The sequence below is a fragment of the Chiloscyllium plagiosum genome, chromosome 18 (genome assembly GCF_004010195.1).
Source record: "Chiloscyllium plagiosum isolate BGI_BamShark_2017 chromosome 18, ASM401019v2, whole genome shotgun sequence".
NCBI classification, from domain to species: domain Eukaryota; kingdom Metazoa; phylum Chordata; class Chondrichthyes; order Orectolobiformes; family Hemiscylliidae; genus Chiloscyllium; species Chiloscyllium plagiosum.
The window spans coordinates 28,337,912-28,357,957 of NC_057727.1; the positions used below are offsets into that span (position 1 = coordinate 28,337,912).

Genomic DNA, 20,046 nt, shown 5'->3' on the forward strand with positions numbered 1-20,046 from the left:
GAAATTTGCAAGAGCTGCTCGGGAGGATTTAAACTAGTAATGTGGGGGGGGTGGGACCCAGGGAGATATAGTGAGGAAAGAGGTCAAACTGAGACTGGTACAGTTGAGAACAGAAGCAAGTCAAACAGTCAGGGCAGGCAGGGACAAGGTAGGACAAATAAATTAAACTGCATTTATTTCAATGTAAGGGGCCTAACAGGGAAGGCAGATGAACTCAGAGCATGGTTAGGAACATGGAACTGGGATAGCACAGCAATTACAGAAACGTGGCTCAGGGATGGGCAGGACACCTTAATGTTCCAGGATACAAATGCTACAGGAAGGACAGAGGGAGGCAAGAGAGGAGGGGGAGTGGCATTTCTGATAAGGGATAGCATTACAGCAGTACTGAGGAAGGATATTCCCGGAAATGCGTCCAGGGAAGTTGTTTGGGTGGAACTGAGAAATATGGAAGGGATGATAACCTTATTGGGATTGTATTATAGACCCCCTAATAGTCAGAGGGAAATTGAGAAACAAACTTGTCAGGAGATCTCAGCTAGCTGTGAGAATAATAGGGTGGTTATGGTAGGGGATTTTAACTTTCCAAACATAGACTGGGACTGCCATACTGTTAAGGGTTTAGATGGAGAGGAATTTGTTAAGTGTGTACAAGACAATTTTCTGATTCAGTATGTGGATATACCTACTAGAGAAAGTGCAAAACTTGACCTACTCTTGGGAAATAAGGCAGGGCAGGTGACTGAGGTGTCAGTGGGGGAGCACTTTGGGGCCAGCAACCATAATTCTATTAGATTTAAAATAATAATGGAAAAGGATAGACCAGATCTAGAAGTTGAAGTTCTAAATTGGAGAAAGTCCAATTTTGACGGTATCAGGCAAGAACGTTCGAAAGCTGATTGGGGGCAGATGTTCGCAGGTGAAAAGACGGCTGGAAAATGGGAAGCCTTCAGAAATAAGATACTAGAATCCAGAGAAAGTATATTCCTATTAGGGTGAAAGGGAAGGCTGGTAGGTATAGGGAATGCTGGATGACTAAAGAAATTGAGGGTTTGGTTAAGAAAAAGAAGGAAGCATATGTAAGGTACAGACAGGATAGATCGAGTGAATCCTTAGAAGAGTATAAAGGAAGTAGGAGTATACTTAAGAGGGAAATTAGGAGGGCAAAAAGGGGACATGAGATAGCTTTGGCAAATAAAATTAAGGAGAATCCAAAGAGTTTTTTCACATATATTAAGGACAAAAGGGTAACTAGGGAGAGAATAGGGCCCCTCAAAAATCAGCAAAGCGGCCTTTGTGTGGAGCCACAGAAAATGGGGGAAAATACTAAATGAATATTTTGTACCAGTATTTACTGTGGAAAAGGATATGGAAGATATAGATTGTAGGAACATAGATGGTGACATCTTGCAAAATGTCCAGATTACCGAGGAGGAAGTGCTGGATGTCTTGAAACACATAAAAGTGGATAAATCCCCAGGACCTGATCAGGTGTACCAGAGAACTCTATGAGAAGCTTGAGAAGTGATTGCTGGGCCTCTTGCCGAGATATTTGTATCATCGATAGTCACAGGTGAGGTGTCAGAAGACTGGAGGTTGGCAAATATGGTGCCACTGTTTAAGGAGGGCGGTAAAGACAAGCCAGGGAACTATAGACCGCTGAGCCTGACCTCGGTGGTGGGCAAGTTGTTGGAGGGAATCCTGAGGGACAGGATGAACATGTATTTGGAAAGGCAAGGACTGATTAGGGATAGTCAACATGGCTTTGTGCGTGGGAAATCCATTTGGATACAGAACTGGCACGAAGGTAGAAGACAGAGGGTGGTGTTGGTGGAGGGTTGTTTTTCAGACTGGAGGCCTGTGACCAGTGGAGTGCCACAATGATTGGTGCTGAGTCCACTACTTTTCATCATTTATATAAATGATTTGTATGCGAGCATAAGGGGTAGAGTTAGTAAGCTTGCAGATGACACCATAATTGGAGGTGTAGTGGACAGCGAAGAGGGTTACCTCAGATTACAACAGGATCTGGACCAGATGGGCCAATGGGCTGAGAACTGGCAGATGGAGTTTAATTCAGATAAATGAGAGGTGCTGCATTTTTGGAAAGCAAATCTTAGCAGGACTTATACACTTAATGGTAAGGTCCTAGGGAATATTGCTGAACAAAGAGACCTTGGAATGCAGGTTCATAGCTCCTTGAAAGTGGAGTCGCAGGTACATAGGATAGTAAAGGAGGCGTTTGGTATGCTTTCCTTTATTGGTCAGAGTACTGAATATAGGAGTTGGGAGGTCATGTTGCGGCTGTACAGGACATTGGTTAGGCCACTGTTGGAATATTGCGTGCAATTCTGGTCTCTGTTCTATCGGAAAGATAGGCCATCGAACATAGAACAATACAGCGCAGAACAGGCTCTTCGGCCCTCAATGTTGTGCCGACCTGTGAACTATTCTCAGCTCGTCCCCCTGCATTATCCCAAAATCATCCATGTGCTTATCTAAGGTCTGTTTAAATCTCCATAATGTGGCTGAGTTGACTACGTTAGCAGGTAGGCTATTCCATGCCCTTAGCACTTTCTGCCTCTGACATCTGTCTTAAATCTACCACCCCTCAATTTGTAGTTATGCCCTCTCATACACGCTCATGTTATCATCCTATGAAAAAGACTTTCACTTTCTACCCTATCTAATCCTCTGATCATCATGTATATCTCTATCAAATCCCCTCTTCGCCTGCTTCTTGCCTTCCCGAAATATAGGGGCCAGAACTCTACACAATATGTTGTGAAACATGAAAGGGCTCAGAAAAGATTTACAATGATGTTGCCAGGTTGGAGGATATAAGTTATAGGGAGAGGCTGAACAGGCTGGGGCTGTTTTCCCTGGAGCGTTGGAGGCTGAGGGGTAACCTTATAGAGGTTGACAATTATAGGGTAATAATTATAGGGTAAATAGGCAAAGTCTTTTCCCTGGGGTGGGGGAGTCAAGAACTAGAGGGCATATGTTTAGGCGAGGGGGGGGGGGGGGGGGGAAGATATAAAAGAGACCTCAGGAGCAACTTTTTCACACAGAGGGTGGTACGTGCATGGAACAAGCTGCCAGAGGAAGTGGTGGAGGCTGGTACAATTGCACCATTTAAGAGGCAATTGGATGGGTGTTATGAATAGGAAGGGTGTGGAGGGATATGGGCCAGGGGCTGGCAGGTGGGACTAGATTGGATTGGGATATCTGGTTGGCATGGACGGGTTGGACCGAAGGGTCTGTTTCCATGCTGTATATGAATCTCTGTCACCACTATGCCAACCTTCCAATACACATATTAGTGTATCTGGGAGTTCTGATCCTGATATTGCAATGAGTATTATGGCTATGCTGGAGAGTAGATTTGTTAGAAATTACACACATACACATCCAAAATGTTTATGGATAAATGGGATTATGCCAGAGGCAAGTGACTTGTTTAGATGATTGTATCAGAATTTAGACTGGCGGAGACTTAGATTCATATCATAATTTTTGGCCTTGTCAGAGTATATAGTTGAATTGTGAGGCGATATCCTTTGAAATTCACAGATCTGAAACATTAGCTGTTTCTCTCTCCACAGATGTTCCAGAATTGAGTATTTATAGCATTTCCTGTTTTCATTTCAGACTTCGACTGTCTGCAGTTTTAGTTGATGTCATCCTCAATCTGAACCTCATGGTTAACTGATATGTTTCAAATGTTCTCTTTGACAGCACGTTTTCAAGAACCTGATTATTGATTTCAATTTTTTTAACATTTAAAAAAATCATTTAGCAAGTTGATAGAATAACTAAATTACATAATAGGTTCTTTTTAACCATTCAAATCATTACTACTTAGAAGCAAACAGACTTATAAGCAATAGACAGCATGTTTTGTGTGGGGGAGGTCATGCCTTACTAACTTGAGGAGGTGACAAAGATGATTAATGATGAGACAGCAGCTAATGTTGTCTGTGTGGACTTCAGTAAAGTGTCTGACAAGGTCCCTAACGGCAGACTGGTTCAAAAAGTGAAGTCACATGGTATTGGGTGAGCTGGCAAGATGGATATAGAACTGGCTTATTCAGAGGACATAAAGGGTAGTGACTAGATTCCCTATAGTGTGGAAACAGGCCCTTCGGCCCAACAATTCCATACCAATCCTCCAAAGAGTAACCATTCCCCTCTGACTAATGCACCTAACATTATGGCTAATTTAGCATGGCCAATTCACCTGACCTGCACATCTTTGGACTGTGGGAGGAAACTGAGCACCCGGAGGAAACCCATGCAGAGCACAGGGAGAATGTGCAAACTCCACACAGACAGTCACCTGAGGCTGGAATCGAACCTGGGACCCTGGTGCTGTGAGGCAGCAGTGCTAACCACTGAGCCACCGTGGTGGAAGGATGCTTTTTGGAATGGAGGGTCATGACTAGTGGTGTCACATTGGGATCAATGCTGGGACCTCTGCTATTCATGGTGTACATAAATGATTTGAAGGAAAACAGCTAGTCTAATTAGTAAATCTGCACACGATACAAAGATTGGTGGAGTTGCAGATAGTGAGGAAGATTGTTAGAAGATATAGCAGAATATAGAACAGTTGGAGGCATGGGCAGAAAAATGGCAGATGGAGTTTAATTCAGACAAATGTGAGGTGATGCATTTTGGAAGATCAAGTACAGTTCAAAATTATACAGTGAATGGCAGAACCCTTCGTAGTATTGATATGCAAAGGGTTCTGGATGTGCAGGTCAACAGATCACTGAAGGTGGCAGGGCAGGTAGATGAGGTAGTGAAAAAGGCCTGTGGTAAGATTGTCTTCATAGGAAGAGGCATTAAGTATAAGGATAGACAAGTTATGCTGTGGCATTATAGAAATTTAGTTCGGCCACACTTGAATATTGCATGCAGTTCTGGTCACCTCACTACCAGAAGGCTGCTAATGCTTTGGAATGGGTACAGAAAAAGGTTTACCAGTATGTTGCCTGGTATGGGGGATTTTAGCTGTGAAGGAAAGTTGGATTTGTTTTCACTGGAATACAGGAAATTGAGGGATGACCTGATAGAAATTTATAAAATTGTGAATGGATAGACTGGAAAGTATTAGGCTTTTTCCTGGGGCAAGGGTCAAGGGATCAATTACTATGAGACACAGTTTCAAGGTGTGGTGAAGCCAATTTAAAAAATGTGCAAGGCAAGCTTTTCACACAGAGGGTGGTGAGTGGCTAGAATCACTACCAGAGGTGGTGGTGCAAGCAGACAAATAGCAGTATTCAAGAAACATCTGGACAAATACATGAAAATGAAAGAAATAGAGGGATACGGATTCTGTAATTAAGGACAGTTTTAGTACGGAAGGGCAAAATGTGTTGGCACAGGCTTGGAGGGCTGAAGGGCCTGTTCCTGTGCTGTACTGTTCTTTGTTCTTTATCATAACTGCCTGATGCAGGTTTTTTTAAAAACACTAAAATGGTCATAGACAACTTGAAACAGGAATTCAATTTATAAACTTTAACAGAGTCAGTCACAAGCAAGTTGTTTTACCAAATTTTAGATAAATCAGCTTTGGTACATCGCAATAGTTTTCAGTCAAAATGTAAGTAGATAATAGTTGCTCCAAGATAAATTCTGTCAAATATATGCCAGTCAAGCTAAGAAAGCTCAAAATCAATCACAGCAGTCTTTCCACCATAGAGGAAGTGGCTAATTGAGGATTGTGTAAGAAAATAGGAGAGTGGTCAAGAGGCTTGGTAATCGAGGATACCAGGGAAAAGAAAAAGCTGCATCTCCATCAAGTCAAAGTAATTAAAATGAACAAATATCCTGCAAATCAAATTAAGCAGGAGAAACTATATCGTATAATTCATCATCATTTACCAATGAACCAAAGAGATCTAACATGACCGAACACCACAGTTACATGGAACATTTGGTTTGCGGAGCTATTTCAAGAAGGTGTCTTTGTTTTGCAGCAGTTGGAACAGAAAAACAACTGTGCACACTTCATCACAAGAAATATACTGAGATATCCCAAATCCTGCTACTTTTTTTGGCAGCCATTCACCTTTGTAAAACACTAGGTGTGCCACTTTTGCCTAGTACATCTCAGCACATTGCTAATGCACCTTCATTTCCCAATTTGCCTTAGAGTCAATTTCCATCTAACAACCTCTCAAAGTTGGAACTCAAGCTGTGTTTCGTCAAGAAGCCTCATTCGTTTTGCACAGTGTGGAGTTTTAGCACAAATAATCAATTTAATGAGATTGGAGATAAGTAGCATCTTTAAGTAGGAGAGCGCTCAAAAGGACAGATTTGTGGGAGAATTCGAGAATTAATGGCACAGCCTCGAGTGGACATCAATAACTCACAAGAAGCTAGAACAATTGGAGTAGTGCCAAGTTCATGGAGGACTGTAAAACTGGAGGAAGTGAAGAAAGGAGTCAGGAATAGATGGATAAGCATGTGAGTTTCAAGCTGAGTTGCTGACACTATATCCGTCCCTATGACCTTGTAATACCATCTCATCCATCCTATGATGTTTTCACCTCCCTCTCTGAGCCTAACAGATTTTTCTGAAACCCAACTTTCAACCAAATTTTTCCTTACTCGTCCTATTATCTCTTTTTTGACACAATCAACTTTTGTCTGAATATGCTTCCATTAAATTCCTTACAATGTTTTTTTACATTAAAAGCCCCAGACAATAAATTAATGTTCTTACGACAAAATACACCTCATGTTAACATTAGATTATTCAAATCTACGAACTGAAAGAAGACTAACTGACCAAAGAAGAAGAAGAACAACAAGCATTGAAGAAAACTGCAGCCAAAAAAAAAAAGATGCATGGAGGTGGGGCAAAATAGACAACTACTAAAAGGTGACCCAAAAGGTGCAATGTGTTGACTGGACTCCTGCCCCATACAATTCTTTGGTTTAATTAAATGGTGGCAATCACACTTCAGAGAAAAGGTGATTAAATGAAACAGGGCAAGGTGAAGGCATATTGCTATTGTCAGTGGACTAAAAATCCAAAAGATTTAGGTCACGTTTGAGGGACCCAGTTTCAAATCCCACCGCAGATGGTGGAATTTTAATTCAATTTAAAATAACATTTTTAAAAATCGGTAATTTAAAGTCCAATGATGACTTGAAACCATTGTTAATTTGCTATTAAAAACCCATCTGGTTCACTATAATTCAAAATGCATAAAAATTAAGTCAAGAAATTCCACAGACATTAAAACACCAGACAGAAAAGCAGCACTAATGCTGTAAAGTTAAATATTATTCAAAATAACACTGATCAAGTGTCAAAATGGCAAACTGCCACCTTCTAAAGAAACCAACCTGTCCAAACACATCCCCACAATGTGCTGGTTTGATTATTGTTCCCTGGGACCAATTTGCATACATCTTTTAAAATTAAATAGAATTGAAATCGGACTGTACACATTCTAATGCAGATGGAAATGAGCTAAGTAGCTGAAAACCTTTAAACTTATGCTTGCTTGATTGCTCCAGACATTTTACACAACTACATATGCAAAATAGGAAACAACTAACAAGTACCATGAAAGACTAAAAATAAAATCCATATTGTGGCTGTCCTAAAATGTTAACCTCAGAATTGCAAGCGCAATGAATATAGCAAGTGCATAAACAGAAAAAAAGACAAGATATTTCAGTAATTTATCTGCTTCATAAGTTTGATGGATGGTACTATTAGGATTTCAATATATCGCTGGAGCGGTTAAAGTCCCTCTAGGTATTTTAGCAAGGCAGCAATATAGTTACAGGAATTAAGGTCTTACAGTCAATCAACTTTAATAACTAAAATAATAAATAAAGTTCCAAGAAACAGTCTAAGTTGCAATACGTGCTCCAAGAGGTTTCCAATTTCTGTAAACTGACAGTCAAAATACCAGTCTCTGATCCTTGATCCATATTATTATATAGTTTTAAAATGTGAGACGTGAGATAATTAATGAGGGTAAATAAAAATTATTTCTAGATATTCTTAAACTCGGGAATCTACTTTTAGTCAACATCAGGACTCTGAACTATTTTTATGTACTGGTCTCATCAATATAGTTCAGGAAGTTGTCACATGCTCCATGAGCAAAAGCATGCCACTCGCCATAATGGGAGGCACAAGATGTCGTGATTCACTCAGTATGTTAAGCTAAACGCTGGCAATTAATTTAAGAAGGATCCTACACTCTGGCTTGGAAGAGAACCCAGAAGGCGCATTACTATCATAAAGAGTCTCAAAAATGTTCTGGCCATGTTTGAAATGGCCTATAAAAGGGTCACGATTACCAGACTGGAAAAGTTGTTCTGGTCTATCCTGCCTGTCCTGAAAAACCGTGATAATGAATGTGTATTCCAAACATACTTTTTAGATTTTGAAGTATATTCTCCACCTCATTGAAAATCCATGAAATCTTTAATAGTTCATTCAAAAAAAGGGTCATTCTGGTCCTGCTTTTTACTTTTCGCAAAATTTGTGCACGGTTGGAATATTGCGTGCAATTCTGGTCTCCTTCCTATTGGAAAGATGTTGTGAAACTTGAAAGGGTTCAGAAAAGATTTACAAGGATGTTGCCAGGGTTGGAGAATCTGAGCTACAGGGAGAGGCTGAACAGGCTGGGGCTGTTTTCCCTGGAGCGTCAGAAGCTGAGGGGTGACCTTCTCGGGGTTTACAAAATTATGAGGGGCATGGATAGGATAAATAGGCAAAGTCTTTTCCCTGGGTCGGGAGTCCAGAACTAGAGGGCATAGGTTTAGGGTGAGAGGCGAAAGATATAAAAGAGACCCAAGGGGCAACTTTTCACACAGAGGACGGTACGTGTATGGAATGAGCTGCCAGAGGATGTGGTGGAGGCTGGTACAATTGCAACATTTAAGAGGCATACGAATAGGAAGGATGTGGGCCGGGTGATGGCAGGTGGGACTAGATTGGGTTGGGATATCTGGTCAGCATGGACGGGTTGGACCGAAGGGTCTGTTTCCATGCTGTACATCTCTATGACTCTATGACTCTAAATTGGTCTCCCTCTTGTTTAAAATTAAGAACAAAAGCTCCTTTCTCTTCTACCTTTCTCCCCTTATGACTCTTATTCTGAAAGCAGTAGCTCGTGTAGCAACCTTTGTTGCTTAATCCAAACCTAAACGGCACATATGGGTAATTCAACCATTCTGCAACTGATTTGATCCTTATACTGGGAGAAGTGATTTAAGGATCATAATCTGGAAAAAAAAATTACTTGATTTTCTTCCTCTCCAAAGTCCAGGAATTTTGTGAGGCTAACTATTCGTGCTTTCAGAGTTATCTCTAATGAAATCAACTAACAGCAAAGGAAAAGACCACATCTGTGTTTTTTCTGATTGCATGACACAGACCAACTTTGTTGTCATCACTGAAAATTGGTGCATGTCAACAAAAGATTAACAGAAATGATAAAATAAATTTTAAAAAACAGATAATGTGGCATAGATATATCCTTTAAAAAATAAAATTTAAAAATTCAATTTAATTATTTTTTGTTACCTCTTTTAGCTGCTGTGTGATTGAAGCAAGATGATCATTTTCAGACTGGGCATTGGTGAGCACATTTTTCAACTGTTTTAGTTCTGTTTGCAGTTCTAGAATCTTCCCAACATAATAGGCCTCTTTAGAAGCAGACTCCTGAATCAAGGACTCCTCACGACTCTCTCCATCAGCTGCTACTTTCTTCTGGTTGCTATATGCCTGACCAAAAGCCTAAAAACAAACATAAACCACAACGCTTAGGGGAACAGAACTGCACACTGCATCAATCGCATAAACAAATAATAATATACATTTTGCACACTGATCATGGATGCTTAGTTATATAAATTGCACAGTACTAAAGTTCAAAGACATTTAGAAATTTTCAAAGTTATAAGCTACATTCAAAACAGTTTTCCAACAGTGAATACTTTCAGCTTTGTTAAGACTACTACATGCTGGCAGAGTGATGTTTCAGAATTACCTATTCTTATAGTTCATTTGTTTAACTTCCATTAGCTTAAACTGACTATATGATGACATATAAGCAGATCATATGCAATTACTGCTATCATGCTGACTTTCAGCACAACACTTCCTTTTGAAATGGTTTAATGAAAAATTCAAACCAGTGTTGCAAATCAAATGGAAAATGACAATCAAACCCCACCACAGTAAAAGCTTCAGTCAAAACTATTTCCACGAAAGGCCCAAGAATTATCCTTAACAGAAGCGTGCTCAAAAGAAAAGGGGTGAATAACAAGTTTTTTAAAAATAGGATGTGGGCATCGCTAGACAGGCAGGCATTTATTGCCCAGATAGCAGTTGAGAGCCAAACCCCAATCATATGGATCCAGAGTCAAATGTCGGCTAGACCAGGTAAGGACAGCAGTTTCCTTCCTTAAAAGGACATCAGTTAACCAAATGGGTTTACCCTGATACTCCTGGCCATCATTAGAGTCTTAATTCCACCATGCACCATGGCAGGATTCAAACCTAGATACTGAGACCTGGGTCTCAGAATTAATAGTCTAGTGATAATACCACTAGACATTTGCTTTCCCACAGCCATCTAACCACAAATTTTACAACTTTTTCAGTATATGGATGAAGTTAACCAAGATCACATTTAATTCTCACGGTTTGCCTTCAAGACCTTCTCTTGAATCACCATTATGGCAAAGGTGATAGGTTTGGAAGTTCCAGGATTTTCACCCAATGAGAATAGAATGGCAAATGTAGACAAGAACTTGGAGGTGCTGTTCATTTACCAGTCTTGGAGTGTCCATTCAAAATAGCTTCAATATACTTAAAAAAAAAAAGGTCTGAAGACATGTCACTGGACCCAAAATGTTAACTCTGCTTTCTCTCCACAGATACAGACAGATCTGTTGAGTTTTTCCAGGTATTTCTGTTTCTACTTCAAATAGTAGGTAATTTTACATCATTGTATCAAGAGAAAGATGTTGTAGAAATGGCCAGCATTTACAAAGCCCTGCTGACCCCATTCATGCCCCGAAGTCAGTATCCACTCATTACACACAAACTGTGTTCTTAACCTATATATTTCTTGTAGTATGATACAGAATTTTTCAAAAGTAAAAATCATTCTATATTATATTTCTTGGCAAAATATTAATTTAGGATGCTTTATACATCATTTCCAAATATCCATTAAATTCAGTCAATTTTAATGTTCTCCACCAAGTAAAGGGAATCCTTCTCAAAAAGAGAAGTTGTGGCTCTTACTGTAGGAAAGGTCTGGGATATGATGTGAAGCAGGAACAAAGATGCCTTACAAAATCTATCCAAATCAGTTTTAAACTTAATCAATGCGGAACTAATTCATTTTTTTTGCCTGTCCCTAGTTCAAAATTTGAAAACTCCTTTCCTAATGGCATCCCTAGTATGGATTGCCTACCACATGGGTTGCAGTGTTTCAGGCAATGGCTCACATCACCTTCTCAAATGCAATTAGGGATGGGTAAGAAATGCTGGCCTACCCAGCAATGATCACAATCCATGAAAGATTTCTTTTTAAGAATCACCAACTGAACCCAAGCCATAAATATTTTAAATTGATATTAAGACTGTTTATCATGTTTATCCATGTGATTTTTGAGAAGATTTGTAGCTCAGGTTGAGGTTCAGGTTGTAAGTTTGCCAGCTGAGCTGGTAGGTTTGTTCTCAGACATTTTTCAGCATGCTAGGTAACATCATTGGTGAGTCTCCAGTGAAGCGCTGGTGTTCTGTCCCACTTTCTATTTACGTGCCTTAGTCTGTTAAAGTGGGTGATATCATTTCCAGTTCTTTTTCTCAGAGGTTAGTAAATGGAGTCCAAATCGTTGCGTTTATTGATGGAGTTCTGGTTTGAATGCAAGGTCTCTAGCAATTCCCGTTTGTGTCTCTGTTTAGGATGGATGTGTCCTCCTTCGTCTATATGCAAGGATACGAGTGATAGCTGGTCATGTGTTTTGGTGGCTAGTTGGTGTTAGTGTATCCTGGTGACTAGCTTCCTGCCTGTCTATCCGATGTAGTGTTTGTTGCAGTCTTTGCAGGGTATTTTATAAATGACATTTGTTTTGCTGATTGCTGCTTCAGGATCCTTCAGGTTCATCAGTAGCCGTTTCTGTGTCTTGTTTGGTTTGTGGGCTATGACACCAAGGGGTCACAGTAGTTTTGTAGTCATCTCCAAGATGTCTTTGATGTATGGTACTGTGGCTAGAGTATCTGGGTGTGTTGTCTTCTTGTTTGAATTTGTTGTTCAAGAATTGGCGCACAGTGTTTAATCAGGTACCCACTGTTCCAGAATACATTATAGGTAGGTTTCTTCTGCTGCTTGTAGACCATGGGTGCTGTCGTGTGTTGTGGCCCATTTAAACTATGAGTAGAAGAAAAATACCTATATAGCGTATTCAAGGACAATATCTACCCAATAGACACAGTCCACCAATTCTTAAACAACAAACAAGACGACACAACATGACCAGAGACCTTAAGACACACTACCATACAAAGACATCTCGGAGAGGACTGCCAGACTAACTCAGACCCCTTGGTGTCACATACCTAACAACACATGGAAACAGCTACTGATGCACCTAAAAGACCTAGCAACCAGTAAAATGAATGTCATTTATAAAATACCCTGCAAGGACTGCAACAAACACTACATTGGACAGACAGGCAGGAAACTAGCCACCAGACATGACCAGCTATCACTCGTATCCACTTTGACTGGGACAACACATCCATCCTAGAACAGGCTAACAGAGACACACACAAGAATTCGTAGAGGCCTGCATTCAAACTGGGAACTCCATCAACAAATACATCAATTTGTACCCCATTTCTGTCCTCTTGAAACAAAAACCACCCGCTTTAACAGACCAAGACACAACAGAAAGCAGGACAGAACACCAGCACTGCACCGGAGGCTCACTGATTATGTTACCTAGCATGGGGACTAAAGTTCTGAGAACAAATCTATCAGCTCAGCGAGCAGATTTACAACCATGTTTATTCATATAATTGGCCTGTATAACTACTAAGACATTACTTAATTGAAAAATTGCTATTTTAGGAACAGCTGGAAACAAAAGGTGGAATTCCTGTTTTGGAACAGACTGAGATTAAAGTCTCCTGCCTAATTTGCACTTGTAGACCAGCCAGAAGTTATGTCCATGACATACACAGAACCAAATACACTCTACATTTGGGGGATGAAGGAGGTCTGAAGGAAAATGTACTAAAATTACAAGATGAAATTCTGAATTTTACCAATAGTGTCACCATTAATGTTTTGAACGTACTACTACATCGTGTACAACTTGAACACTGCGTGCTAAGAAAGATGAAAAACAACATTATCTTCCATCAGCAACACACAAGTTCCATGTGATACAGGGACTACTTTTATGCTAAAAACAGAAGCACAAAAAAAATCATTCTTGCATCTGTTCTGATGAATGCAAGACAAAGAATGTTGTCAAAGCTTTCTTTCCAATAACATGTTTGAATTTATAGAACCCATAAATGTATTAACTTAATGATATTTACACAGATCCATTAATATTCCAAATCAACAGGTGCACTGATTTTTTTTTTACTTAATCTATTTTTCTAACTAACCTGTTCAGAGATATTACTACATACACCTGGGGCAGGTGGGACTTGAACCCATGCCTCCCAGTCCAATGGTAAGGGCACTACCAACGTGCAATGTGTTCTCTTTAGAATTGGAAATTAACTTAGAGGAACCTTTCAATAAGAGGGGTAATCATTGTCCGTAGCACTGTAAGACACGACAGTGGTTAACACGGATACCATCATTACATGTTGAGACATCTCCCACCATACAAACGGCAGGTTCTCATGTGACTTGGCCAACGTGATCTCTCATACGTTGCATGCAGGGATGCCCTGAATCTTGATATATTGGCAAGACTGAACACACTACGACAATGGATGAATGGACACTGTGCAATGATCACCAGACAGTACTGTTCTCTCCCAGTCAGGGAACACTTCAGCGGTCCAGGACATTCAGCCTCGGACCTCCAGGTGACCGTCCTCCAAAGTGGATTTCGGGACAAGCAACAATGCAAATTGACCGAGCAGAGGCTGATATCCAAGTTCGATACTCGTGAGGGAAGGCTTCAGCCAGGACCTTGGGACATGTCACACGACAGGTGACTCCACTGCACTATATAGTCACTCACTCTCGCACATACACGTGCACACACACTCACTCACGCAGACCTTCTCTCATACGCACACACACGCATCCTTCACACTTTCCCTTTCATATACCCCATCAAACTCTCAGATACTTGACAAAGCTTACACACGCACACACCCACTCTGTCTCTCCTGCATACATGCACAGGTTTATGGGGTGAATCTGTATTTGCAGAATTACATTTTGTTCTGCTCAAAAACTGCATCAATCCATGTAAGAGTCTGTAAGCCCCACTTTAGGAATAGAATTGACTCAACATTGTGTGAAGGTAAAGTCTGTACCATTTAATGCATTGTCTTAAGCTGAGATGACACCTAATGTCATTTACAAAATACCATACAAGGACTGTAATAAACACTACATTGGACAAACAGGCAGAAAACTAGCCACCAGGATACGTGAACACCAACAAGCCACAAAAAGACATGACCCACTCTCACTAGTATCCTCACACATGGATGAGGAAGGACACCACTTCGGCTGGGATAACACATCCATCCCAGCACAAGCCAAACAAAGACACGCACAAGAATTCCTAGAAGCATGGCATTCAAACCGGAACTCCACAAACAAAGAGTTTGACCCCATCTACCAACCCCTGAGAAAAGGAGCCAGAAGTGACTTCACCACAGGACCTGAGAAAAGGAGCCAGAAGTGACTTCACCACAGGAAGTAACATCACCAACCCAAAGAAACCCAAACATATAAATAGAAAGCAGGAATTTTCAGCATTGCTTCGCCTGACGCCCACTGAAGAGATTGAGGAGAAAGTGAGGCCTGCAGATGCTGGAGATCAGAGCTGGAAATGTGTTGCTGGAAAAGCGCAGCAGGTCAGGCAGCATCCAGGGAACAGGAGAATCGACGTTTCGGGCATAAGCCCTTCTTCAGGAATGGGGAAAGTTTGTCCAGCAGGCTAAGATAAAAGGTAGGGAGGAGGGACTTGGGGGAGGGGCGTCGGAAATGTGATAGGTAGAGATTACCTAGTAGGGTAACGAAACATCTGGAAATGAACTTTCCAGCTCAGCGAGCAAATCTACATCCTAAACCTATTTGACTATAAACTGGTGTGGTTTGGTTTTTACTTCATTAGACATGCTCTCCAGTGTAGGCAATATCCTGGTAAATCTCTTCTGCACCCTCTCTAAAGCTTCCACATCCTTCCTATAATGAGACGACCAAAACTGAACACAATATTCCAACCGTGGTCCAGGATTTTATGGAGCTGCAGCATAACCGCTTGGCTCTTCAGCCCAATCCCCCTGCGAATGAAAGCCAACACCATACACCCTAACAACTCTATCATCTTGGGTTAAAAAGAGTCGTGCTAGAAAAGCACAGTAGGTTAGGCAGCATCCAAGGAGCAGGAGAGTCGACATTTCAGGCATAAGCCAGCACCACACCTTTTGACTCTGATCTCCAAAATCTGCAGTCCCACTTTCTCCTATCATCTTGGGTGGCAACCTTGCAGGATTTACAGGCAGGAGCCCCACAAACCCTCTGTTCCTCCACACTGCCAAGGATCCTGCCTTTAACCATGTAATCTGCATTCAAATTCAACCATCCAAAATTAATCACTTCACACTTTTCCAGGTTGAACTCCATCTGCCATTTCTTAGCCCAGCTCTGCATCCCATCAATGGCCCATTGCAACCTACACCAACCCTCCAAACTATCCACAACTCCACCAACTTTCATGTCATTGGCAAACATTCTAATCCACCCTCCCCCACTTCCTCATGCAAGTCATTTATTAAAGCCCCATGGAACCAGAGCTCCCAGAGCCATCCCTGTGGAATGCCACTGGTCAAAAAGCTCCAGGCTGAATATTTTCCATCTACTACTATTCTGTGTCTTCTATGGGCCAGTCAATCCTGTATACAGACAAACAAATATCCCATGTATCCCATGCCTCCTATCATGGGGAACCTTATCAAATACCTTGCTAAAATCCATATACACCACATCCACTGCTCTACCTTCAATCATGCGTTTTGTCACATCCTCAAAGAACTCAAGGTTTGAGAGGCATGACCTGCCCCTCACAAAGCCATGTTGACTATCTCTAATCAAGCCAGGCTTTTCCAAGTAATCATAAATTCTGTATCTCAGAATCCTCTCCAATAATTTGCCCACCAGCGACTTAAGACTGACTGCTCTGTAATTCCTAGGGTTATCATCATTGCCTTTCTTGAACAAGAGAATAACATTTGCCACCCTCCAATCATCTGGCACTACTCCAGCGGACAGTGAGGATGCCAAAAGGTACAGCACTCTCTTCCCTTGCTTCCTGTAGTAACCTTGGGTATATCCTGTCTTGCCCAGGGGACTTATCTATGCTCACATTTTTCAAAGTTTCCAGCACATCTACCTCCTGAACATCAACTTGTTTGAGCATATCAGCCTGCTTGACTCTGTCCTCACAAATGACAAGGTTCCTTTCACTAGTAAATACTGAAGCAAAATATTCATTAAGGATCTCCCCATCTCCTCTGACTCCAAGCACAACTTCCCTCCGCTATCCCTGAACGGCCCTACCCTCACTAATTAGGGATAGTCAGCATGGTTTTGTGCTTAGGAAATCATGTCTCATGAACCTGATTGAGTTTGTTCAAAAGAGGAATGATGAGGGCAGAGCAGTGACATGATCTATATGGACTTCAGTAAGGCATTCAACAAGGTTCCTCACTGTAGACAAGGTTAGATCTTGTGGAATACAGGGAGAACTAGCCATTTGGATACAGAACTGGCTCAAAGGTAGAAGACAGACGGTGGTGGAGGAGGGTTCATTTTCAGACTGGAAGCATGGTGTGCCACAAAGATTGGTGCTGGGTCCACTATTCGTCATTTATATAAATGATTTGGGAGTGAGTATAAGAGGTATAGTTAGTAAGATTGCAGATGACACCAAATTTGGAGGTCTAGTGGACAGCAAAGATGGTTACCTCGGATTACAAGGGGATCTTGATCAGATGGGCCAATGGGCTGAGTGGCAGATGGAGTTTAATTTATTTCAAAATGCAGCACCTCGCACTTGTAAAGCAAATCTTAGCAGGACTTATACACTTAATGGTAAGGTCCTAGGGAGTGCTGCTAAGCAAACAGATGTTGGAGTGCAGGTTCATTGCTCCTTGAAAGAGGAGTCACAGGTAGATAGGATAGTGAAGAAGGCATTTGGCATGGTTTCCTTTATTGGTCACAGCATTGAGTATAGGAGTTGGGAGGTTGTGTTGCGGCCGTACAGGCCACTTTTAGAATATTGCGTGCAATTATGGTCTCCTTCCTATCGGAAGGATATTGTGAAACTTAAAAGTGTGCAGGATGTTGTCAGGGTAAGAAATTTTGAGCTATAGGGAGAGGCTTTGTAGGCTGGGGCTGTTTTCTCTGAGGTGACAAAGGGTAAGGGGTGACCTTAGAGGTTTTTAAAATCATAAGGGGCAGGGACAGGATAAACTGACTGTCTTTTCCCTGGGGTGGAGGAGACAAGTACTAGAGGGCATAGGTTTAGGGTGAGAAGGGAAAAATTTAAAAGGGACTGAAGGGACAACTTTTTCACGCAGAGGTTGGTGCTTGTATGGAATGAGCTGCCAGAGGAAATGGTGGAGGCTTGTATATTTACAATATTTAAAAGACCTCTGGATGTACCATGAATAGGAAGGGTTTAGAGGGATACGGGCCAAGTGCTAGCAAATGGGACTAGATTAGGTTAGGATATCTGGTCAGCATGGACAAGTTGAACTGAAGGGTCTGTTTCCATGCTGTGCATCTCTGTCATTCTATGTGCAGGTGGGGTGGATTGGCCATGCTAAATTGCTTACAAGGATGTGTAGGTTAGGTACATTAGTCAGGAGCAAAATGTAGAGTAACTCAGGGTAGGGGAATGGTGTTAATCTTTGGAGGGTCGGTGTGGGCTTGTTGAGATGAAGGGCCTGTTTCCACACTGTAGGGATTCTATAAAGAAAATTGAATTGCAGCCAAAACATTTAAAAGGCATCTGGATGGATATATGAAAAAGAGGGATATGGGACATATGCTGGCAAATGGGATTAGATTAGGTTAGGAGATCTGGTCAGCATGGGCGAGTTAGTCCGAAGGGTCTGTTTCTGTGCTGTACATCTCTATAACTAAGTATCGAATGCCTTGGGGTTTTCCTTAATCCTTCACGCCAAGGCTCTTCACGTACCCTTCTAGCTCTCCTACGTCCATTCTTCAGTTCCTTCCTGGCCACCTTATAACCCTCTAGACCTCTGTATGATTCTTGCTTCCACAACCTTAAGTTTCCCTCTTCCTTTTGAGTAGATGTCCCATATCTGTCATCCAAGGTTCCTTCACCCGACCATCCCTTCCTTGCCTCAGTGGGACAAACTTGTCCAACACTCGCAAGAAGTGCGCCTAAACAACCTCCATTTCTGTTGTGCATTTCCCTGAGAATATCTGTTCCCAATTTATGCTCCACAGTTCCTACCTAATAACATTGTAAATTCCCCTCCCACAATTAAATACTTTCCCATACCATCTGCTCCTATCCCTCTCCATTACTATAGTAAGAGGTCAGGGAGATGTGATTGCCATCACAGAAATGTTCTTCCACTGAGATCGGACACCTGACCTGGTCCGTTGTCAAGCACCACATCCAAAATGGCCTCCCCTTCAGACAACCTATCTATATTGAACTAGCAATCCTTCCTGGACACATCTGACAAAATCTGCCCTGTCCAAACTATGGGCACTAAGGAGGTTCCAAATCAATAAAAAGGCAGTCACCCATGACAACAACCCTGTTACTTCTATACATTTCCGAAATCTGCCTCCCAATCTGCTCCTCTGTTGTTATTGGGAGTTTTTGTAGGCCTCCCAAATGAAGTGACTGCTCCTTTCCTGTTTCTGACTTCAACCTATACTGACTCAGTAGACAAACCCTCCTCAACGACCTCCCCTTCTGCAGCTGTGATACTATCCTGATTAGCAATGCCACTCCCCACCTCTTATCTCCTTCGGTATTCCTTTTGAAACATCTAAACTCCAGAACATCCAATAGCCATTTCTGCCTCTGTGATATCAAAGACTCTGTAATGGCCTCAACGTCATAGCTCCAAGTATTGATCCATGCTCTCAGTTCATCACCCTTATTCCTGACACTTCTTACATTAAAATCCACTCACTTCAACTCATCACACTGACTGCAACTTTGTCCTATCAACTACCTATCCTTCCTCACAGACTCTCTGCTCGCTGTATCTGCCTATTCACCAGCTAGGTAAAAACAATGACTGCAGATGCTGGAAACCAGATTCTGGATTAGTGGTGCTGGAAGAGCACAGCAGTTCAGGCAGCATCCAAGGAGCTTCGAAATCGACGTTTCGGGCAAAAGCCATTCATCAGGAATAAAGGCAGTGAGTCTGAAGCGTGGAGAGATAAGCTAGAGGAGGGTGGGGGTGGGGAGAAAGTAGCATAGAGTACAATGGGCGAGTGGGGGGAAGGGATGAAGGTGATGGGTCAGGGAGGAGAGGGTGGAGTGGATAGGTGGAAAAGGAGATAGCCAGGTAGGACATCCCCCTCAGTCAAAGGACACACCTTCATGACCCTTCGTCAAAGGACTCACCTTCATCCCTCTCCATCCATGCATCAATGAATTTAATACACGCCGTGACGTCGAACAATTCTTCCGTCGCGTCCGCCTCCGAGCTTACTTTCACAATCAGGATTCCCGCTCACCTTCCGAGGACCCCTTCGCCCACCTCCAACACACTGCATCCACCTG

General features: G+C 41.8%; 1 protein-coding gene across 7 annotated transcripts in view; it reads right to left on the minus strand.

The window, feature by feature from the left end:
* LOC122558997 (protein bicaudal D homolog 2-like) overlaps positions 1–20,046 on the minus strand; it is a 90,577-nt gene that overhangs the window by 43,490 nt on the left and 27,041 nt on the right. For all 7 annotated transcript variants that reach the window (XM_043708046.1, XM_043708045.1, XM_043708047.1 and 4 more), the window contains exon 2: positions 9,566–9,778. In XM_043708046.1, coding sequence (XP_043563981.1) covers positions 9,566–9,778 — 213 coding nt within the window. The remainder of the gene's footprint in view (positions 1–9,565; positions 9,779–20,046) is intronic.